Here is a 24182-nt window from a genome sequence, read left to right as displayed (position 1 = left end):
TTCGAAATAAAGCAAGTTTCTGCTCTTGCCAAATCGGTATCATGACTGTTTATATGACAGCGTGATAAGATGCAGCTTTTTAATTATGGGTATATTAATCAAGCAAAGCTGATGAGACTGATGTTGTGCCGCTCCGCAGCGCGAGGCGGCGGCGGGTGACATTATCACAGTGAAAGTTCACTATAGAACAAGCAGCTGCGTGCAGCTGGCGGGAAGGACGTGTAGACGACTCTCGTTTCACTTTTTAATTACGCCATTTCAAACGTATTTTATAAGTGTCCGTGTAATGCTAAACTAGGCGCAGGTTTGTTTTGTTTTTGTTGACGTTACGGTCGTAAGATTTTCTCCACTTCCGCATCTGTTAATGTAGGCGAAGGACGGATGTTTTGACGGGAATGGAGGATAACAAGGTAAAGTCACAAGTTACTACACTGTCCGCTAGTGAGAGCTGCAGTAATCGACGTAACTTCATAATGCGCTTGATTTACACTCATTCATGATTTAATCTACTCTGTTTCTACAGATTTGCACAGGTCCTCTTATGATTGCGCTGCAATATAATGACCTATTTGACTTGGACAAACTCTCAACGTCTACAAACACAGATGCACTACCCAAAGGCAGAGCATTCACGTTTATTAAGGTAGAAATACAGTTATTATTTGATACTGTACATGGCCATATTCAGATAAGATGTATCATGATTTTGAAATGTTTACTGTTTACAGGCTGTGCAAACCGTGAATGAGAGACTTGTGGACCAGAACAAGACTGAATCTTTGCTTTTTGAAGTGATCCTCATTGCAAAGGAGTGTTCAGAAGAATTAAAAATGAAGATAGTTGAGAGTGTAAAGCATTATGGTAAGTTCACTCTGGCAAGGCAATTTTAATATGACACTTACTTATAAAAAATAATCTTATTTCCTAATTTTAGGTGCACCTAAAAACGTGTAATATTTAATATGATTCAGCCTTGCTATTTGTACAGAGGCCCTAAAGGGACATTGGGAAGAAAAAATATGAGATGGGAGAGAAAAAAATTTGTCAATGCTTTTGCATCCTCGCAAATATTGTGCTTTCCTCTGAGAATTGAGAAACTGTTCGCTCGCAAAATCTGCGTTCCCCGAAAAAAATTCGCTCGCAAAATGTGTGCATTCCCCCGAGACACTTTCCATTCCCTTGCAACATGTTTGCGTTCTTCCCCGTCGAGAAACTGCGTTCTCTTGCAAACAACACAAAAGTTCTGTGAGCAAACACAACTTTTTATGAGGGAGCGCAAAGGTTTTCCTTGCAAACGCAAATTTTGTCACCTTGGGGACTATTTGCAATCCTGTTACAGATTTTTTTTTTTTAACAGTTTTGGCTTTTTATTAATTGTTATTTTATAGATATTGTCTATTTTTGTAACGTGTGAAACATAATTAAAAGAAATTTGGGCTAAGAATAATTTTTTCTTGGCAAGTGATAATGTTTAAAATTATCACATTTTCATGCTATTCTTGTGTCACGTAATTAATCGAAATATCTAAGATGTCTCATAATAATAATAATAAAAATAAAAACATGGTATTTGTGCTGTTAATACTTTTAATATATATATATATATATATATTATTATTATTTTATTATTTTTTTACGCCCTATTCATGTGCATTTTTTGTTCAAATATATGCTTATTGCTATGTGGTTATATTTCTTTGCTTTTTTTCTATCACCAGGTCTAGAAATAGGCAAATTTTACTTTTGCAAAAAGGAAGAACTCATACATACTCTTCAATCAAACAAAGTAAAGCTGTTCGTCTCTACTGACAGGGATGCTGTCTATAATGCTATACATACTGGTAGATCATCTCGAGATGCATGAATATTTAACTAATTATTTTTAAAGTTATTGCAGGATTTTTTAAAACGTCATTAAAACACATTAATGTTTGCACATTGTGTTGAGTTTAGGAATTCCAGCTGCTTTGCTGTATGATCAGGCTGATCATCACGTCCTCAATAGGCTGAAAGTCATTTTCTCTGGTGACGTTATCGGTTTCTCTGAGGATACACTTGGTAGTCTTTCAGATTTTGGATTCAGTGAAACCCAAATAGAGACCTTCAAAGCAGCAAAGGCAAATTGTGTAATATTTGTATTTCCACAACTTAATGTCATATTTTTTGCTCTAATACTATGTTGTTGTTTTTTTAATTTAGGACCATTAGTCTTATTAACCTAGTCTTATGTTATCAGATCTGCATGAAGGAGTTTGCCGTTCTGATTGGTCAGATGAGGAGAAGGTTCGGGCATGAGAACAGCCCTCTCTGCACATGTGTCTTAACCGTGTGGGGCTCTCGAAACATCTGTGCCACTGCCCTAAAAACTCTTCGTGAATGGGGTCTGGATGCGGACGAGGCGTTTTGTCTTGCTGGAGCTCCTTGCAGCCCCATTTTGGCTGTAGTTAAACCTCACATACTGTTGGACGGTGGCCTTCACGACTTTTCCTCCCATTCCTGAGAGTCAGTAGCACTAGGCTGGACACACAAGTGTGGCTTTCCTTTCTATTTTAATCAGGTGCCAATTCTGTTCTCTTGCTGTTACACTTGACTTTGTATTTATTACTCAAAAGGATTATGTTGTAAAATAAGGAGCATTCATACGAGGTGATTTGGCTTTAATAGTTATTCACATCGCTATATATAGATGTTCAGGGGTTTATATGAACGGTTTACAAAAAAATATATATAGTAAATGGTTGACAATTAGCAAACTCCACATACTGTAGGAAACAATTTAAAACAAGTTTAGATACCCCCAACTGAAACCAAATGCAGCCATAAGTACAAGACAACATGTAAGCAAATTTGAGCATTAAACATCTTAACGGATTTTATATATGTATATATATACACACATACACACTGAAAATACCAAAATCTAATAGTTAACATGCTTGCACCATCATTGAACTTGATCCTAACATGGCTTCGGTTAGATTTCAGTAAGGCACTACAGTCAGCTAAATAGCTGTGATTTCATTTTTTGGCTGAAACAAATTATGTAAAATATATGTAATAATATTAAAGGGATAGTTGACTCAAAATGAAGTCTCAAAACACTGATATATATTTTTTAAATGTCTCCTTTCGTGTCCGACAGAAGACAGAAAGTCATACAAGTTTGGAACGACACTAGGCTGAGAATTTTCATTTTGGGTGAACTATCCCTTTAAGAGTAAAAGTACATTTCAAGCAATAATACTTGTGTAATTGTCAATATCAGTAACATTTTATGCATATATTGACAAAAATGACATTGGTTAAAGTAAAGCAAGGAGTATGATATTTTCAAGTCATGCAGTAACATTGCAACTAACATAGGTGATTGTTCTTTGGCTCAACATAGTAAAACACTTACAGATTGATAAACATAAAAATCAACCACAGTATGACATGTAAAAAAAAACAATAAACGTAAATATCACAGGTTTGAAATCACAGGTTGATCTCTACTACTTAAAAGTAAACACAATTGCGAAAGTTGCACATTCATACAAACATTTTCAGAGGCTAAAATAATAATACAAAAATATATTTAAGCTTCCAAAGTAATTCATCCTTCATCTGGTAGTTTTTGTGTGAGGGCTACAGGTACCACTTTCAAATAGTAGACTCTGCAATGATCAGAATACTTTTGAAATGGTATACAGTTCTTTGTGATCAAGTATTGAAAAACTACTTGAAGGTGTTTTACCACTGGTTCTCATTTATGCTGAGAATGTCTGCTGTAGCTAAGAATAAAAGAATTCAGCCGAAAACATATAGGGAGAGCTTTTTAAAAATCTGAAGTGATTTATGGTGCTCAAACGTAGATGCCTTCAGGATTCAAACCTGAGGAGATTGGACTATGTAGTCCACGGATGCTGCCAACCAAAGGATAAGATAAACCCGGTCGTTTCAGCGAGCCAGTTAATGCAGCGAAGTCTGGGAAATGAAAGAAAACTATTAAATTACATATTATTAAAGAACTTTGTCTAATATCTCATTTCACTAACAGGGGTCTTAAGAATATTAGGTATAATCAAGGTCAATGGGGAAATTTGAAGAATGGACTCTTAACTGAAAAAACAGATATTTGCATACAACTTTTCTTTATTACAAGAACAGTTGCTTGTTATGAATATCACACTACTATTTCTGCTTTATATACAATGCATAGTATGCCACTTTTCTGAGTACATGAAATATGCAAATACAGCAGGGCACACTGAGTGTATTTCACAATGCAATGCACTTGATGCATTTCCAGTGTGACAAATGACTCATCATTTGATCAGATAGCAAAAAGTAGTATGCAGGCTAATATTTAATTCCTATGTAGCCAAGCCTTTGGATAGTGTAAACCAATGGTGTCAAGCATGTTCCTGGAGATCTACCTATCTGCGTTCAGATCCAACTGTATTTATCAAGTTCTCCTGGGCCCAGGTTTTAAAAATTAATCCAGTGGGATTTCGGATCAGGGTTTGGATCAAATCTTGGAAATGGGTTTTTCAAAAGCAAAAGAGGGATTCCAAACTAAGATCAGAGCATGTAATCCGAACTTACATTTGATCTGGATCAAACCTGCCCTTTGGGTTTTTCAAAACTTCGAACTCGGTTTGGGATCTATTTGATCCAACAACAAAAAAACAGGATTATCCTGATCCCATCAGAAGGGTGGATTTCAGCTGTGATTTTTCAAACCCTGGAGATCTTAATTGGCTGGTTCAGTTGTGTTCGATCAGGGTTAGAGCTGAACTTTGCAGAAAGGTAACTCAACAGGAATAGGATTGGGCACCATTGCTGTAAACTGTTTGGCCATGACTTCAGAAATAACACTTAAAATACCAACTCCATCCACAAGGTGGCACTTTGGATTAGTAATATAAACAAAACAAAAAGAAATCACTTTGAACTTAGTGACATCTACAAACAGAAAGCTTGCAACTATAATGCTTTTTTTCCCAGTCCAGGATTGACGTCAGTAAAGTTAAAAAGAAATAACAGATTTTTTTGTACTAGACAGAGTAAATGACAGAGGTAGGACTGTTGAGTCAATCATTGCAACTATAATCTGTCACAGCACAGCTCTCAGCAGTGCTTTTCAATCGCCCTCAACCTTATACGGTTTACAGGAAAAAAAACATTTAGCTGTCCTACCCACAAAACCCTTTTTTTTTTTTTGCTTTTTAAAAAGCAGATACTACAAGGGCCTGCAGTTTTGGCACTGCACTAAATTGAAACCAGATGTGGTCTTGCTATTAATGACACTTTCTAAAACGCACTCATTACTCATTATGGTTGAGGTCTTGTTGTCATTCATGCTGAAAGCAAACAGTATCCATTCTGCATGGAGCAAATCTGAACCGCAGACTATTTGGTTCTGATATGGGGCTTTGGATATGTTGTCAGTAAAACTGATACCTTTATCATCTCTTGTGTTGCTAGAGTCCTCATCGCCAGGCTCCACGGGCAGAACCGTGACTTTGGTGCCTGTTTGTTGAATAAACTGCTGTAGGTTTACCTGCCTCAACTCTTTAGTCAGCTGCTCCAGCTCATAGTGACTCTCCTGGTGGAAAGAGAAAGGGAGAGGGTACTAATGAAATGTTTGTGTAGCGTTGCAACTGGCAATCAGCCTGCAGCAATGCAATAGCAACTGGCTAGTAACAATTCTCCATGAATGTACTTCCACAAGATTAGCTCAAGAATCCAAACACATGCGTCATTTTTGTATTTACAGCAATCATAGTTTTAGACAGAATCCTGCTGATAAGAGCAGCATGAATTTCTATGCTAGTTAATGCCAGATTGGTGCTAGTCTAGTTCACCATTTATTGATGGGGGACACTAATAAGTCAAGGTTCGGCTGGTTAGACTGGTCCAGTAAGTCCCTGCTGGTAGATGCAGAATTTTTTTTTTTTTGGATGGCTCTTAAAAGTGTTAAGTAGAAATGCTCCCTGCTGCCTTTGACATCACAGCTCAGGCTAATTGCTAATGAAAGACTTTGCACGTTCTTGTGGAGCCTTCAGATAATGCTATTAAACACCATTGTCAACACGTTGAAAGGGTTATTTCACCCAAAATTGAAAATTCTGTCATCATTTACTCACCCTCATGTCGTTCCAAACCCATAAGGATTTTGTTCATCTTCAGAACACAAATGAAGATATTCTTTATGAAATCTAAGAGATTTCTGTCCCTCCATTGACAGCTACGCAACTACTACTTTAACTGTTTAAAAAGTTCATAAAGAGATCGTAGAAATAATATATATGAGTTGAGCGATTTAGTCAAACTTTTCTGCAGAGATACGATCGCTTATAAGATGAAAAGATTCATTTTAGAAATTTATTCACATATAAACAGCGAACATAAACAGAAGGCCAACTGAACGTGCTTGACGCGCGAGAACAAACATCTCGCAGAAGCTCAAACGTGCTGCGTAACGAGAACAAACCTCATTGGTTTCTTGCTGAAACTCAAACGTGCTGCGTAACACTAGAATGAACCTCATTGGTTCTCACAGCTTCCGTTTACTACAACTGATGTGTGAGTTGTTGAATGTTTATATGGGAATAAAAGCCTAAATTCAATCTGTTCATTATATAAAGCGATCGTTTCTCTTCAGAAAATTTGGACAAAGTAGCTCAATTCATATGATTACTTAGTTTTACAAACTCTTTATGAACTTTTTGAGCAATCAAAGTGGTAGTTGCGTAGCTGTCAATGGAGGGACAGAAATATCTCAGTTTTCATAAAAATAGCTTCATTTGTGTTCCAAAGATGAATGAAAGTCTTACGGGTTTGAACAACATGAGGGTGAGTAAATTATGATTGAATTTATATTTTTCACTGAACTAACCCTTTAAGGCTAAAATACATCACCTGACTTTTAAAACCGAGATTTTAAAATATAAAGCATCATACAGTTGCCAACTTTGTAAATGGTTACAGAGAAAAACTAAACTAATAACAAACTCTCTAATACACTAAACGAGATGAGATTCACACACTTTCAGACTTTCAGGTCATTCCGAACACAACAAACTCACACAGAAACATGCATTTCATTGTTAGGAGACGCATGATAAATTAAAAAAAATGTGTTCTAAAATTGTTTGGTATCCTCCGATTGGATGGATTCATAGTCTTGAGCTAAAAAATCGGCAAAATCTGACATTAGGCAGCTAGCGTCGACTCAGCCAGACTGCAAATTGAGGTAAATCTCTGGGCAAAGATGTCTGAATTAAAATTGCATACTTCTGGGGGATCCTGCCCCAGCTGAACAACTACCACTAAGCTGAACGGAAATCGAAAATGGTTTAATCCGGGTATGGTAGACTTCCTTGCAGCCAGAATGCAACGTACATTAATGAAAAGCAATGCTTGTCTTTATAGCAGAAATCAGAAGCACAAGACCATTGATTGCCATTTCTTCATTTCGAAAATGTCATATGGATTAACTACATTTTTGAGCTAACCTTGACGTACCTGCATTCTCTTGCACGACTCAGCGAGTGAGCGGTCCACAGCTCTTGAGCTGTTTTCAAGCTGGGCCGTGTGTTGAGCCTGAGCCTTGAGTTCTGCTTTCACTCTCTGAAGTCTAGCCTTCACTTCCCCTTCACTGGCCTGCTGAGTCTCTCTGGTCTCCTTACGCTGCCTTTGAGCCTCTATCCCTGCCTGTACACCCTGCAGAGACACCAGCCGCTGATCCAGATCCCCCTCACAGCTGCGCAGCCGACTACTCAACTCCTGGATTCGTTCCTGCAGCTGCCTCTCGCTCTCCCGCTCAATCTGGAGCTCAGTTGCCCAGAATTCCTCTTCCTCGATCTCTACCTTGTTCCTTCGCACCTGCTTTTCCAACCTTGAAACCTCCTCTGTCATCTTCACATACAGTTCATCATCCTGTAGTCCAACTCTTTTCTCAGTCAACATCCGAAGCTCTCCCTCGTATGCATCCATCCTGCTGTCTAGAATGGAAAGAGTCTCCCTTTGCAGCCTCACCAGTTGGGTAAGATCCTCCATCCGGTTGCCTGATAAGCGAGGGGACATTGACGGCGAATTGTGGGCACTTCTCACTAAAACCTCTCGTTGTTTGGCACTACTGTCGCCGAGCCTGCCTCCACTCAGGATGTCCCTCAGACTGCGGGGCACGCCGGTGAAGGTCAGAGATTTGCGCCGTGGCTCGCGCCGACGGAGGGAACGGTCACCTGGAGCTCTGAGCTTCGCCATCAGTGGAAGGCTCTGCCGATGCAAGCCTCGCTCTGGGCCCCGAAGACTCAGACCTTCAGTTGGGGGGTACTCGTTGAGAGAGGGGCCCGTGCGGTGTAGGATAAACTGCACGTCACCGGCATACTGCCCCCACGTGTTCAGAGAGGCCACCGGACTTTCGTGAGGAACAAGATGCCGCTCGGTGTCCCTCCATTTTTCAATCAGTGTGTAGCGTCCTGTGCGACCTATAAAAAAAGAATAGAGTTTGCATTGCTGAGTAAGACTAAGATACGAACCATGAAAGTTGCACTCAGTCATTTGTTGCGCTGACTAATGACTTATTTTATTATCTAGTGGTGTCAGTGTTGTTATAGTACAAAACAGTAACGTATAGCTCAAAAGCTGGAAAATTCCTCATATTATGTGCTGAATAATGATTTACTATTTGATGAAGCTATCCTAGTTGGTTAAATTAAGTCTAGGTGCCATCTACAGGCCTATTATGAGAAACGTAGGCTGTCAGGTCAAGAACAGACAAAACGGTGACGTGGAATTACGTAAAAATATATAATTATAGTAATAGATTCCCCCTTTTTACATTTGAGCCTCTGAACTCTGCACGTCTCTGCTCCACTACCATATAATTTGCTACTTGGCAAAACAACCAAATAATTTATCTTAATATGGTTAGAGCACTTTATTTGAATATATACTGTGTTTGAAATAGTGAGCAATGAATTTTTGTACTATTTACCCTCTGTAAAAAAACATAAATACATTATTACCGAAACTGTGAAAGAATCGAGGTGTTCTTGAGAGTTTTTTCTTTCAGTAGAATGAGTCAGATTTTCCATGTCGGCGGGCACTTTGGTTGCACCAGCGCGTTTCACACTAATACAAGAGGGGGCCCTTAGATTATACCAGTCTGAGTGCAGCTGAAAATAGAATCAAACGGTGACGTCGAAAAGACAGGTTTATATCAAAAACAAATTGCTTTGGGTCCCACTGGTGATGCAATTAACTGAAATCAGCATTTGTGCCTCTCCTTAAACTCCTTAAAATATGCCAGATGTCTTCAGACAAGCTGTTCGACTAGTCTCAAGCCAATACAAACTCTCCTATACTTAATCTTCTTTTCAATTATAAAATGGATGATGATTACTCAATCAACCTGGATGCCAGATGGTTTCAGCATCACTGAGAATTTATGGCATCTGTGTCAGCAATATAGTCTTCCATTCCACTTTTGGGGAGTAGTTTTTTTGGTAGTAAAAGCTCTTTTCCAGTAAAGACCTATTTTTTCAACAAATAGCAGTAGCATGACAGAATTCTTTATCACTCTTTTAATGTCATATTGTGTTGGGAAGCCTTATTTTGGTGAATCAGTTTTTTTCAGAAGATTCATTTAATTGAACTATTCGTTTGAAGGCTTGTCCCAATTGGCACTCTAAGCCCTTCAGTGACGTAAGGCCGCTTTTGACTGTCAGGTAGACGTCTGCTTAGCAGAAGTGCGCAGACTTTCAAGTGTACTTATTTGTTGCAAAATAAATATTTAGTTAAATACTACTTATAACTATAGCTGCATTACCATTACTCTTCAAATTGAGCAAATTGAAATTGCGAATTGAAAATACACCCAGTGGAAACATGTCAATTTTGGAAAAAAACTCCCATATATCGCAAAGTATTTACGCTTGCATGAGGTGTTTAAGCAATTTGAAAAAGGAATGTTTCACAAAACTACAATGGAAACAGTTTTTCCGCATTTACAGGTCATTTGGCATACGTAAAAGTCAATCATTCTTTAAAGATGACGCGGTATGTTTGGACAGAAAACGAGACAGAGTTCTTTATTAAACTCATTAAAGACAAAAGAATTACGGGAATATTGGATTTCTAAACAACAAAGAAATGCCACAATTTATCAAGACCTCGAAGCAGATAGGAGGGAGAAACACCCAGAAACACCTCATATGTGGCCGCTCCCAAGTATAAGGGGCTTTCCTTGCTTCGATAACACGCCTACGTCTTCATTGATTAAAAAATATGGCTAGTACGTTGCCATTATTTTTTGGAATGACTTATCGTGAGAAGAAAAAGAAACGCATAACATCGGTTAATGGAAATGCTGTCATTTCAGTCAATAGTTTTTTATCGACATTTGGAAAATATCACAAAGGTTTTGTGGAAATCTGTAATGAAACCAGGCTTATGTTTCCAATCATGAATATCAATTAGGTTAAATCAGTTTTATTATTTGTTTCATAAAACATTAAGTGTTCAAGTTTGATAATGTCCAGTTTGTTAAGCCATACAATGAGGGTGAATAAATGATGAAAGTTTTCAATCAATGATACTGTTGTCTTTTTTTTTTGAGATTAGAGCAGATTTGAATTTTGTTTGCATCAATGATGATTATTTTCCTGTTTATCACTGTAAAAGCTGCTTTGAAACAATCTGTATAGTAAAAAGTGCTATATAAATAAAGGTGAGGATTTGAATGTTCCATACAACTTCTTAAAACATGAAAGATTATATTAAAGAAGCAATTGAGGCTCCTTACCAATGGCTTGAGCCAGAGCAATGACCACTTCCTGGCAGGTTGTGGTCTCTGTGACCCCACAGACCACGCGCTGAACTCCATCGACCCACACCTTCAGCTCCATCCCGGGTCAAACTCTGCAGGGTCTGGGGCTGCCGGTCGGTGAGGTCATTCCGTTCTGCTCCAAGGGTCCAGCGCTGGTGCTGTCAGCCCCTCACGGCAACTCTGCAAACGAACAACAAGGGTTAGGAAACACCTGGTAAGATATGTACATATCTCACTGCCTTAGGGGCCAATTACTCGACACCATTTTCAACTAAAAACGGAACACTTTTTATGCATTTTGGGTGGCCTGAAACGCAAACTTGACACCCTTATCTCCGTGTAAACTACAAAAATGTGAATCTGTGAAAACGATGACGTCATCCAAATGCATATTACATGTTTAGTCTATAGGCTTTTTACATTTATTTTTTGCAAATAAAAGTATACAGATATTAACAGCAAGTTTATAAGAATTACACAAATCAACACAATATAACATTTTGTCATGAAAAATGAAAGGTTCCTTACAACAGACTCAAGGATGAGATATGTTTTTGAAGCTTTTGAGTACAAAGGTTTTGATATTTTCTAAAAGAAAGTAAAAAGGGACTTTATATCAGAGGAGAACATTCTAAAATTGGGATAGCAGTGAATGGTTCTGGGTGTGTGAGGATGAAATTTGTTCATTTTTAAACAGGCTCTATTATGCTTTTTTTTTTACATTTTCAACTTTCTTTAGTGTGTAATGTTGTTGTCTGCAAAAAGATCTGAAAAGTTACAAAGCACAAAGTCACTCCAAAGGGAGTTATTTTCTATATCAGTGCACACTGTTTCTGAACTCCCTGAAACGCCTCCATTGTAATCTTCAGTTTTTTTCTGAGAACAAACGCATCACAATATTCCTCATAAATAATTCCCACCCAAGGCATATACAAACATAGAGGTGAGGCTTGGTTGAGTTGCGTTAGTAGTGTGTTGAAACTTTTGGTTATGGTCAAGGGGGTGACATTTCCCAAAACACACTCGAAAAACTTGACCAATCACAACACACTGATCCAGCTGACCAATCAGACCGCATTGTGCTTTTCGGAAGAAGGGGCTTCATTGAGAGAAGTGACAAGAACTAAAAGCGTTACTGACAGACTGGGAAGAGAGTGTAAAATGTGTGAAAAAGTATGTTTTCTTTTTAACATTCAAGCATGAAAACCTATGCTTGACCCAAAAAACAAAATCAAGACTTTATAAAAGGGCACAATATGGCTTCTTCAAGTCAGACATCATGTTGACTGGTGTTTCATTTAGCAAGTCTGTTCATCACACAAATCTTTTGTAAGGCACCAGAGTACTTGAAAAACACAACACATATACTTATATAGTGTAATTTCTTTTAACTTAACAGCAAAAGAAAGTCAGAGGGGTTTGGAACGACACGGTGGTAAGTAAATGATGACAAAACAATCATTTTTGGGTGAACTACCACTTTAACACTATTCTTTTGCTGCTTTATTTTCTTTTACGATTGATTCCCAACAAGAGTTCAGTACTTTCTGTTCTCAACTGAATGTTTACTTTTAATGAAGTATCAAAGTGTCATTTGTGGTTAGAAAGGCATTAAAAGAACTTACACAATTTTCTAACCTTTTTTGTTTACTAAAATATCCATTAACTTTACAAATCTGAAAAGCATCTGGCTAGGAACAAAGACGAGTTTTATAAAGAGAGCCTTTCCTAATCAGGAAACCTTTGTAAAAAGGAAACGACTGTGCTGTTAGCAGGAGACCTCTGTGCTTCCAGATGGACACATTTCCTTCCTCAGATTTTGGACTAGTTTTCGTCAGCTCTTCTTTTAAAAAAACTAAAAAAACAAGGGACTGCTGTCTACAAAATGATTCAGTCTTTTTGAAACAACAACAACTCACACGTTCTTAAAATAGCATATTTTCCAAGAAATGAATTGGCCATGAATCCGCGCTTTTTGTGGAGGTGTGCCGAGGGTGCGAAAAGGAGGAGGAGGATAACATGGAAAAACAGTTGGCCGCAGTGTGGACGTCCCGCTGGATACAGTGAGACCAGCTGGACCTGACATTATGTTCCTCCCACTTCTGCGAACAGGTACAATTTGAGGACGATGGATTGGCAAACATGCACGCCTGAGCAGATCTTCAGCTTTGCAGAGAATATTCAGTTTATTTTCTTAGCAAAGAAAACGTTTCACATCTGGGACTGGCGTGAGATCCATTTGCAGATTTATTGAAGCAGTGCTGTTAATAAGACAAGGCAAACAGTTCGAGGAATATCCAAAGTCGTTCAACATAAATCAAGCTTCACAAATCAGAAAGTGGAATCAAAAGAGTAAATTGAGAGGACACACCAATAGTGCAATAACACAACTAGAATATAATATATTAGCTCACTTTTGTCTCCAAATGAAAAATAAATTGAGACACAATCCCAGTGCAGGCAAGGGATGAGGAGCAGAGGATATAAATTACAAAACCTGTGATTTAAAAAACCCCAAAAATGCAGTCAAGAAGGCAAGAATCAACAAGGCTTCATTTAAGCAAAGACAATACAGTGGTGCTGTTACGCCTACCGAAGCTTCGAAGCTTTTGTCACCGGTGTCATTCGAAGTCTCATCTGAGCGCAGTGGCTTGTGAAGGGGTTCACTTTTGCTGGGACGCTTCGACTATAAGAGGTGTCAAACCCCCTCTCGAACTCGAGGGTTGTCAGTGGTCGGCTACAGTGAGTTGGAGTGTTCGGTTTGCTATAGTTCGCGAACTACACTACAATAGTAGACATGGAGCCAGCTAGAAAGAGAAGGGCTTCACCCGTTTGGGAGTTTTTTAATACTTCTCTAGGTGTGTGTTTGTAGGCTGATTTCTCTGTCATGCCATTAGCCTAATTACTGTTATTACTGTTATTTCATGGTGTCAAAGCTGGAGAGATTATACAAAAAAAAAGAGGAATCGGTTCAGCCCGATGACAGTGGAACAAATATCGCTTTTAAACACAAATTAAGGTTTTCCCTCTCGTGTTACACAAACACTGCCCTCTGTTCAGTCCCTCGCCACAACAACAACCACTACTACAGAACCAGTACTATAAAGAACTACTACACCACTACTTGCTATAAACCAAGGTCACTTACAGAAACAGTAGCTTGTGATTAAATATTTATTTTTTAAAAAAATGAACACTATAACAGTTTTATTTAGGCTATTAGAATGGGAAAAATATAAAAATCGAATCAAATTCACCAGCTATGTTTCATTTGATGCAACTAGGTGCAGAAATACTTTGCATTTAGTCTATTTGTTTAAAAAGCTGCTGCTTTGTTTTTTAACTCCCCTTATTAATATTTTTAAAAAGCTGTAATACATTTTAAGCCACTTTTTTGTTAACATGCCAAAATTACAAGATTAAACAGTCTACTTTCAAACCATTATGTATTTCGCTCTCCCTATTTCTTTGAAGAAGTTCTAAAATCAATACAAACCTGTTTTTTTTTCATTCGTTCATTATGTTTATAAAGCTTTGAGTTTGGCTCCAGAGGAGGGACAGGGACGATTTACAGACTCTATGGGGCACTGCGTTGAAAAAAGTGAAGCATGCAGTAGCCAAAAACCACAGTTTCAAGACAGAGCACCTCTCTGAATGAAATACTACACCCGTCCTCCGCTAATAAAATCTGCAAGCACACACAATTATTTTTTGCACACAAGCACACACACTTAAAGGGGTAGTTCACCCAAAAATGAAAATTCTGTCAGTATTTACTCACCCTCATGTTGTTCCAACCCAAGCAAGACCTTCGTTCATTTTCATAACACAAAGTAATATATTTTTGATGAAATCTGAGAGCTGGATCACTCCTCCATAGGCTTCATCAGGGATTGAAACTTGCCAGCCCCGAAAAGTTATTAAAGACATCGTTAAAATAGTCCAAGTGACTACAGTGGCTCAATCTTAAGTTTATCAAGCGACGAGAATACTTTTTGTGCGCAAAAACAAACAAAAATAACGACTTTATTTCAACTATTCATTTCCTTCTCTTTGGGCTTCTAGTCAGTTAACGTAGTGCGATTCTGTAGAGCTACGTCACACGTAGGCTCACTTAGAGCTGCACGATTATGACAAAAATCATAATTGCCGATTATTCCCTTGAAATTGTAATTGCGATTATTAATTACGATTATCACAATTTACATTGCATATATATAGGCATATTATAATACATGTTTACACAAAAATTGTTAACACACACAAGTACTGTTCCCCTTTACTTAACATACACATACATTGTAAGAATGACTCATAGTAAAGACTAGAAAAACATTAGGACTATGCTAAAGCAATTAAATAGCAGTCCCAAACTAGTTTTTGTTAATACAATGTTGATATGAGCCACCACAGTCATTTAATAATATAAAAAATAACACAAAGTGAAAACAAAGTGGCATTTTTGAAAGGACAGTTACCATGGTAAATACACAATACTAACAAGAACTGTTAATGAAACAGCTCCTGGTGAATAGAATGAAAATCATACCTGCATGCAAATCCTTCTCAGCTAACACGTGATTTATTGGTATTTTACTTTTATTTCGTGACTTAATAATTTGCATTGTAACGACGTTGCATGCACGTAGTTTCTTTTGCACTTTATACAGTGAAGCGATATACAGTGAAGCGATACACAGCGCGCGCCGGCGCATTTGCGCTATAATTGAAGAGTGCGCGCTACGAGCACAGTATAACGGCTGACAGGACATTAAAGTCCGTTTTTCTGAGGTGAAAGACTTTTTATTTCAGCGTACACTTACGTCACTGCCTGGTATGTCATATTGTGCTGGGTTTTCTGAAGTAGTCGTGATTCGCCTCTCATAACATAATTATGCTCTAAAAACACACAGGCAGAGTGGACTTTCTTTTGTAATCGCGGCTTTGAACGATTACGTAATCGTAATCCCGATTAGAAATTCGATTGATTGTGCAGCCCTAGGCTCACTATTGGCCGACACTGGTCATGTGTGTGATGCGTGTGACGTACAACAACAGAAGCTCTACGCTTTTACACTAGTGAACTAACTCGAGGCCCACAGAGAAGGACATGAATAGTTGAGAAAAAGTCATTATTTTTGTTTTTTTTGCGCACAAAAAGTATTCTCGTCGCTTGATAAACTTAAGATTGAGCCACTGTAGTCACTTGGACTATTTTAACTATGTCTTTAATAACTTTTCTGGGCTGACAAGTTTCAATCCCTGAAGAAGCCTATGGACTAGTATAGAGGAATGATCCAGCTCTCAGATTTCATCAAAAATATCTTAATTCGTGTTCCGAAGATGAACGAACGTCTTACGGGGTTGAAACAACAAAAGGGTGAGTAAATACTGACAGAATTTTCATTTTCGGGTGAACTACCCCTTTAAGTCTTAAGCTGAAGATTCTTTGTAATTGAATAATCTAAATTGCTTGTTTGTTTGTTTATAGTTTAACGCCATGCCAGCTAACCCAGCTATATTCAGGGCGAGAAAGAGAATTAAAAAAAGAATGATTAAAATATTTTAAATATAATAAAATAAATTAATTTAATGGTTTGCAATTACGAGGTTAACAGGTGTTTTTTCAGTAAGATACATTTCTTTTTCATGAGATTACTTCCTCTTCTTGGCAGGGTTATGTTTCTCCACGTCGTAAACTCTAGGGGTGAGGCTTCATAACCTGATATGACATTTATTAACGTACGATCATTCGTACAATGGGATTGGCAGCATATGAATGTTTCATGAATCACATGTGAACCTTGCCGTAAGGTGATTTCTGTACATTTAAATTGATAAATGAGACCATTGTGTTTTGTTTTAGTTCTGGTCCTGTTTCCCTGTGTCCCAATCCTTGTTTCTTTGTGTATTTAAGCCCTTAGTTATCTTTGTTCAGTGTTCAGTCACTTCTATATTGAACAAGTTTTGTTATGCATCTCCTGAGTTTCTCCAACGTGTTATCTAATGGATTTAGAATTAAGGAACTGTTTGTTTCTCTGAATCTCTATTGTCTTGCTTTTACTACGACCAAACCTGACAATGAAATAGACTTTTTTTTTTAAAGGTTCGGATAACTTGAACACGTAATTCATTAATTTAGCTTGAGATTAAAAAATAAAACTGATTTTATCCAAAAAGGCTTAGTTTTTATCATCAGTAGCCTATACATTTGATCACTACGTGTTTCCTAGGAATCAAACCTATGACCTTAATATAGCCATGCTCTACCATTTCTGCAACAGTAACCCGATCATTTACATACAAGATATAATAATCTTGTATTACTTTGCAGTAAAATTATCAAGCCAATATTATACATTCACAAATACATGCACTAACACTACCCAACAAAAAAGTGCCTTCTGAAGTAAAAGAGGCAGTACATTTAATGTCTCTGGTTTAGTGAAGAGACATATGTGAGACATATGCTTCTGTCTGAGCCAAAATGGAAAAAATACGGTTTATTACAACTGGAGCCATGGGGCTCTTGCCAAATTTCTAATTTTTGATTTATTCAGGGCTTGGCGTAGTTCAGAATCCAGGCTGCCAAATGCGAGGACATTCAAATCACATTTTAAATTGGGCCATAAATTTATACAAAAATGTCCCACTTGGAATTCTTCATCACTATTTAGGAGAGAGATACTCAACAAATGTCAAAGATGCGAGATTTGTTGCATGCTGCTGCATATAATTATCTTTCCATTTTGCCCTTCGGTGAGCAGATAAGTACTTTGTCCTTCATTTTTACTATCCTTTAGCGTCCAAGACAATAGATGAGTCCTGCAGCCAATAGTCAGATGCATTGAGGGGCTATTTTGTGTTCATTTCCTGCTAATGCAAAAGTGGCCTGCAGCCCGCTGTTCTTTTGACATTTTTCCAGGAGCGACCACTGAGGCAAGGAAGCCCAGTTAACGGATGACTTCACGTCTGCTGCATATATGTTTGACTTAATTAGCCAAAATCTCAAGGGAACCGATGTGATAGATGTGATATCAAAATGTGTGTCATTTAAAAATTGACCTCCATAACAATGACATCTCAGTAACAATAAATGAGATCACAAGAACATAGTATTTTTTGTCTTTTTCACAATACAAGCCAAGAACCTGAAACAGAGCTTGGTAAGACTAAAAGAGCCACAGTCGTCCAATGAAGCATTCAGATATTCCACATCTTTTAACAGACATAAAAATAAAACTGTAAATGTAAAGTTTGTCTGTTAAAAGTGACAAATTATGATTATTTATAACACAACCTCTGCTATTCATTCTAGGGGATGTCATGAAAGCACAAGCATATGTCTACGTCAAGTGTGGAAACTGAGAAGTACTGGAGCTACACTGGGCACTTTGAAGGGTTTTGTTCAGGTCACCGATCTTAATCAGGAATAGACTGTGTTAAATTTGATTGCCGACCCCACCACCAGCACTCCGTTCAAACATCTGCACATCATGCTGAGCACAAGTGATCACTTAGTCTAAAACGAGCCCCGCAGAAGTCAATCAAGCACCATTTGTGAATGTCATAATGAAGCACTTGAGTAAACGACTGTCCATTTGGTGACGGCACTGCTAGATCCAACTCTGACTTCATCATGATGACATCATCCCACATGAAGACTAAACTGAGTTTGACTGATACAGTGCCAAAACAGCATATATTTATAGTGTTAAATAGGACAAAGAATTGTGAACATCTCAGGATATCACATTAATAAACTACTTATGTCTATTTATTTGATCTATACTGTAGTTGCTTTCAGACTATTAGTATGGAGTGAAGGAAAAGCTGAAGGAAAGGCTGTTTGTAGACAGAAAACAGGTATAAATTCTACTGGCAGTGATTTTGTAGGGTCTTTAAGGCTAACTACTGAACTGCACATCTCAAATTAACTCAACTGAGTAATATCCTATTATCATTGCTCATACTTTCAGGCATTTATGATTCAGGCATTCACATTTTCCCTAGGGAATCACTGAAGTAAGATACCCGATGTTTTCCTGCCAATTTAACCATAATCCTTGTCCAATTCTGTGTGTAAATATAAACAACACACTTCATTTCAACCTGCTTATTAAAAGCATTTGGCAAGCATTTTTCTCTTCAGCTTTGTCCATGATGTAGAGAATAATTGGAGGGGCGTGCTAAGAAAAGCAGAACATATTATAGATCTTATGTGTTAGTGATTTGAACAAACTTGTAATCCAAAATGAAATTTAGGATTAGATATTTTGTACGGGAGCTCACATTTTCTTCTTCAACTGCATAAAGGCTAACATAGAAATATACCCTCCAAATGTTCCTTCATATGGGAAGTTAACTTTACATATGTGTTATGAAACCTTACTTTTGATTGTTAAGAATCAATTGAGCTAAACCCTAAAGGAAAGGTTTAAATTAAAAAAAAAAGATACAAGATTCAAGCTCCAGCATTAGTGTCTATCCAAAACCAGATAGAATGATCTAAATTCTTGAGGAATGATAGTGTGTCACTACTATTGCTGAGCTATTTTGGATTAACCTTTTATTCTGCTTGTACTTGCATTAGCTGCCATGCTACATGTAATTACTAGCAATTTATGCACTCTCCCATAATTAGTTGCAGGCCTCGGCTGAAACCGTTCCAAGAGTGAAAACACTCTGAGGAATATCGACAGGGATGGATGGATGGAGAAAGAGAAGGATGGATGGCATGAAAAGGGGATGGATGGGTGGATGGAGAAAGAGATGGATGGGTGGATGGAGAAAGAGATGGATGGGTGGATGGAGAAAGAGAATGATGGGAGGATGGAGAAAGAGATGGATGGGTGGATGGAGAAAGAGATGGATGGATGGCATGAGAAAGGGATGGCTGGATGGCTGGAAAAGAGATGGATGGGTGGATTGAGAAAGAGAAGGACGGATGGCATGAGAAAGATGGATGAATGGATGGATGGATAGATAGATGGAGAAAGAGAAGAATGGCATGAGAAAGGAATGGATGGATGGCATGAGAAAAGGATATCTGGATGGATGGAAAAGTGGATGGCACGAGAAAGGAATGGATGGATAAAATGAGAAAGATTAGTGTTTGGAGAGTTAGAAGGATGGATGGCATGAGAACGAGATGGATGGATAGATGGATGGATAGGGCTGGGGCGGTATGGATTTTTTCTAACCGCGGTTGAAAAGCAAGATTTTCCCGCGGTATGGCGGTAAACCGCTTTAAACATATAATCAGGAGGACGTGGAAGCGCCGGTGCGTTCTTTAGCGCGTCGCATCGCCCATAGACCTTAAAACAGTCAGCGCCGCGGATGCGGTTTCGAAAATTGATAAAAAAACGTTGGTGAGGGTGGATGGCGGACAGATGATGAGTTTTGTGATGCGGTTGCGAATGAAATAATAGCCCATCCGCGCATCTCTAATACGAATGGAATGTTATTATTTGTCATGGAACATTGCGCTCCTCAACTCCCGAAATGTCGATTTTTGCTCCATCTTTTGATGATAAAGGGGGTCACACACCGGACGAGAAGCGCCGCGTCTAGGACAACTCGAGGTATCGCACACCGGACGCGTACTTTCTCACTTTATGGCCAGCAATATTGTTATGTTTAAGGACATTATGGAATTAAGATAATGTATGTACTATGTTATGATTGTACTGTACAATTAAATACAATCGTTGCTAAGTCTGCCGTCTGCACACTTTACCTCAGAGCGTCCGTTAACTGAATGAATTGAGAATATCACCTGAAAATCAGAGCCGTTAAATATGAAATACGATAACATCAGCAATTTTCATTCAAGGAGCTAATTTCTGTAAATGAATGTAAAACTAAATGTATATTGCAGCACAGGGTGAAGCCAGTATATCAATTAATGACGATTTGAGACAAATAAATGTAAATTTAATATAAAACTATGTAGCTAAATGGCGCTCTGTGGCGCGGCAGGATTTTGAACAGGTCTTGAGCCGTAGCTGGGCGCCGCGGACAGACGCCGAATGGCGCTGCCGGTGTGTGTACACTCATAGAGAATATTGTGTTCGAATTTTAAAGACATGGCGCTGCGCGATGTGCCGCTGCGCTTCTCGTCCGGTGTGCGACCCCCTTTAAGTTTTGTTTAGAAAACCTTGAATCCATGTAAGACACAATATCATTAGACATAATCCATGTCATTAGACACAACGTGCACACATGTGCAGGCCAATTTTTTTTTTTTTGCGGTGATGACGGTGACGAGCTCAGACCCGCGGTTGGAGTCACGTGACCGCGGTATTGCGGTAACGCGGTAACCGCCCCAGCCCTATGGATGGACAAAGAGTAGGATGAATGGCATGAGAAAGGGATGGATGAATGGATGGCACGAGAAAGGAATGGATGGATGGATAGATGGGAGATAGATAGATAGAGATAGATAGATAAAAACTTTCAAGGTCCAAAAGGACATAAAAGTAGTATGAAATGAATCCAGACTTGATACTCTAATTGTTCTGAAGTTACACGATCACTTAATATGATTGAACAGATCAAAAGTGAATGTCAAACCTCAACGTACGTGACCAGAGAAGACATTTAGGTATGAGGTTGATCAATGTTTTGATTTGATGTGCGAGTGATTTAAGCCTCACATTTTGACTCGTTCTTCAAATAAAGTGATCATGTTGCTTCAAACTACTCTATTATTAACTACTCTTATATTACAATAAGAATGAGCCCTTATTGAAGCTTGGAGGTTTTTGGGTCCAACTGACTTTCATAATATGTACATAAACAGCTGAAAAATTCTTCAAAATATATTCCGTTATGTGGCAGAGACGAATGAAAGTCATACGGGGTTGGAATGACATGAGGTGAGTAAATAATTACAGACTTTTCTTATTTGTGGGTGAACTATCCCTTTAAGCGTCTAATACTGTATAGTCAAGTTACAAAACAGATTAGCAAGTGACTAAGCCATTGTGGAGGATGGAAGGCATGCATGTGGTTATCCGAAGACTTGGGCCTTGATTTGACACCATGGAAACTGATAAGAGTGAGGTTACACATTCCACACAGCTGGCCACTGAAGGAGATAAGACGTTTCTAGTTCCCTCTCGCTCTCTCTAATCAAACACATGAAGTTATGGTCATTTTACATAAGTTATATGGCTAAGAAAAGTTATTTTTAACTACATATTTTGATACTAAAGGTATAGCTTTTTCCTGGTTTTCTCTTATATGAGCTACAACAGAGTATGGATACGTACTGTATTTAAAACCTCGTGTTTTGAATCTTGTTGCTTCCTTAGGGAAAATGAAGGTGCAAAATAAATGCAAAGTAGAGAAACAACACCATCAAACTGAACCTTGAAAGACCTCCCATCTGCCAAACACAGAGGAGAACGGTGTCCTCACCGAATCTCCCATCTGGGACGACGGAGGAAGAAAAACAAACCTTTTTTACCCAACCCAGTAAAACAATAACCTGAGGGTTTGGTAGAAAGTGAGTGAATTCACAGTGAAATCTCCAAATCTTGCTCCTAAATCCCTTGAGTGTCCTAAAATGTACTTCGCTATGCTTGATTCCTTCATGTAGTTTGGCACATTTAGCCTGTAAGAGTCAAAACAATGAGGTGCTTTCATGGAAGGTAACAGGAAAACAAAGCTTTCGAAGGGAATAAACCATGCCAGGTTTCTCTAAGGACGTTAGATGGCAAGAAGAGTCCTCCACCTACTGTGGTATTTTACTACAAACCAGCAAGAGTTTGTTGAGTCTCAGCTGAGACTGTGCTTTAATAAACTTGAGAATATCCATCGACCCTCACGACCATCCATCCAAAAAAACCTCCGCACCCCCAGCTAGGACGCCGAGACTGGCAGAATCGCTCACATCTGGATGGCACGTTTAGCTGGATATAATACTGCCTTTGTTCTTTTGCCATGCTTGTGATCAGCAGGCTAGCTTTGAAGGACCAGCCAAAAACTGAGTTACGGGGTACTAGATGAAGTGTCAACGTGACTAAGTGGTTTATTAATAATCTCTCATCGTACCACTTTCAATAAAGTTGTTACACGCTGTGAAGCATTTGCATACTTGAGGGAAACATAAAAAGTGCACTAAAGAAACTGAATGAGTATCGTGCGGTCAATATAAAAGACAAATAACCACATGATGATTGAACCATTAAACTTTCAATTTACATTGTAATGATTTTTTTTGACACATTTAAAGGGTATTTCATGTTTAATTAGCTAGATTATAGGTAGATTTGGTCCAGAAATAATATTGTCAAATAAACAAGATGAAAAAGTCCTATAAATATTAATGTTCTGATGCAGACATCAAATAATCAAACACAATTATGCGGCAAAAAGCTGAAAACAACAAAAATAGATGAATAATATAACCACATATATGTAGGTATACTGGTTAACAACCCACTGAATTCACATATAAAGTACCTACGAGTACTAAATTGACACCATGGAAGTACTACAGTATTAAAACCTGAGATCATAATGTAAACTCGCGTGTTGTGTTAATGTTAATTGATATGATGCTGCTTTTGTATACAGAATACTAAAGACGTGCTGTTTAAATACTGTTTTTAGTTAAATAACAACGAATTTACAATACAAGTCATAATCCGCTGATAAAACTTTAGATCAAATTTAAGACTTCAGCTGTAAGTTACACTGTAAATATTTAAGGTTGTGATGCTGAATGCGCATGATGGACGGACCTCAAACTAGGCTATAACTACTATATTTTCATTCACAGTTATTAATATTAAAATGTTCTTACCTTTTTTTTGCCTAAATGTAGAAAAATGTTTATCCACTTTTTGTCCGAGACGATGTTACATTGACCAAAGTTTGTGCAATAATTTAAAGGACTCTATAATGTTCAGCTTTTTGTCCTGTGTTAAGTCTTACTATAAAGCTCTGTTCGCTAAATATAAATGAAATGATCTTGTATTTTGTCTTCGCTCACAGCGCACAAGTCTGAGAAAAAGAGCGTATTTCATCCGTTGGGATCGCCGCCCCACAGGAAAAAGTTTCCTCGCTGTGCAGCAGCTCCATCCGTGCTAGTATGTGGAAAACACGACCATCTGATCTCACTCGCCGTATTCCTTTAAGTCCCGCCCTCAATTTGATCATTGTTTGCTATGATTGGTACTTCTTGCGAATGTCTCATTGTCTGTCCAATCAGAGGCAGCAGTTGAGATGCTCCTATTGGATCATCCTGTCACAGGAGGTGGGACTTGTGTGAATACTGGTGGACGGCAGGGCGCCTGACGTCCGACGATCTGATTTAAACTTTTTTTGTTTAATTGTATTTATTTGAAATTTA

General features: G+C 38.2%; 3 protein-coding genes across 5 annotated transcripts in view; 1 reads left to right on the top strand and 2 right to left on the bottom strand.

Annotated features, from left to right (window-relative positions):
• Window positions 1-24182, bottom strand: part of LOC143721168 (troponin I, fast skeletal muscle-like) — a 492195-nt gene that overhangs the window by 97281 nt on the left and 370732 nt on the right. The gene's annotated exons all lie outside the window — the stretch shown is intronic.
• Window positions 164-4010, top strand: LOC143721098 (cytosolic 5'-nucleotidase 1B). The gene is made up of 6 exons (XM_077211274.1): window positions 164-410; window positions 524-643; window positions 729-861; window positions 1719-1841; window positions 1954-2117; window positions 2237-4010. The coding sequence occupies exons 1-6, from the start codon at window positions 396-398 to the stop codon at window positions 2498-2500; spliced, it is 819 nt and encodes a 272-aa protein (XP_077067389.1). The 5' UTR covers window positions 164-395; the 3' UTR covers window positions 2501-4010.
• On the bottom strand, window positions 2641-23941 carry rassf8a (Ras association domain family member 8a). The gene is made up of 5 exons (XM_077211273.1): window positions 23634-23941; window positions 10796-10999; window positions 7513-8477; window positions 5446-5590; window positions 2641-3966 (listed from the first exon to the last, which is right to left on the bottom strand). The coding sequence occupies exons 2-5, from the start codon at window positions 10896-10898 to the stop codon at window positions 3845-3847; spliced, it is 1335 nt and encodes a 444-aa protein (XP_077067388.1). The 5' UTR covers window positions 10899-10999; window positions 23634-23941; the 3' UTR covers window positions 2641-3844.

This window comes from Siphateles boraxobius, unplaced genomic scaffold (assembly GCF_051911475.1).
Source record: "Siphateles boraxobius isolate OS27281-9 unplaced genomic scaffold, OSU_SipBor_1 65, whole genome shotgun sequence".
In the NCBI taxonomy this organism is placed as follows: Eukaryota; Metazoa; Chordata; class Actinopteri; order Cypriniformes; family Leuciscidae; genus Siphateles; species Siphateles boraxobius.
This window is presented reverse-complemented; position numbering and strand designations above follow the sequence as displayed.

What these genes read in the sequence shown, in the direction of transcription:
- LOC143721098 (XM_077211274.1), top strand. An exon ending in CTATAATGCTATACATACTG is followed by an intron (nt 1,842 to 1,953) that starts GTAGATCATCTC and finishes TGTTGAGTTTAG; the next exon opens with GAATTCCAGCTGCTTTGCTG. An exon ending in AGACCTTCAAAGCAGCAAAG is followed by an intron (nt 2,118 to 2,236) that starts GCAAATTGTGTA and finishes TTATGTTATCAG; the next exon opens with ATCTGCATGAAGGAGTTTGC.
- rassf8a (XM_077211273.1), bottom strand. Translation starts at nt 10,898, where the DNA reads ATGGAGCTGAAGGTGTGGGTCGATGGAGTTCAGCGCGTGGTCTGTGGG. An exon ending in AGTCGTGCAAGAGAATGCAG is followed by an intron (nt 5,591 to 7,512) that starts GTACGTCAAGGT and finishes TCTTTCCACCAG; the next exon opens with GAGAGTCACTATGAGCTGGA. An exon ending in CAACACAAGAGATGATAAAG is followed by an intron (nt 3,967 to 5,445) that starts GTATCAGTTTTA and finishes TTCATTTCCCAG; the next exon opens with ACTTCGCTGCATTAACTGGC.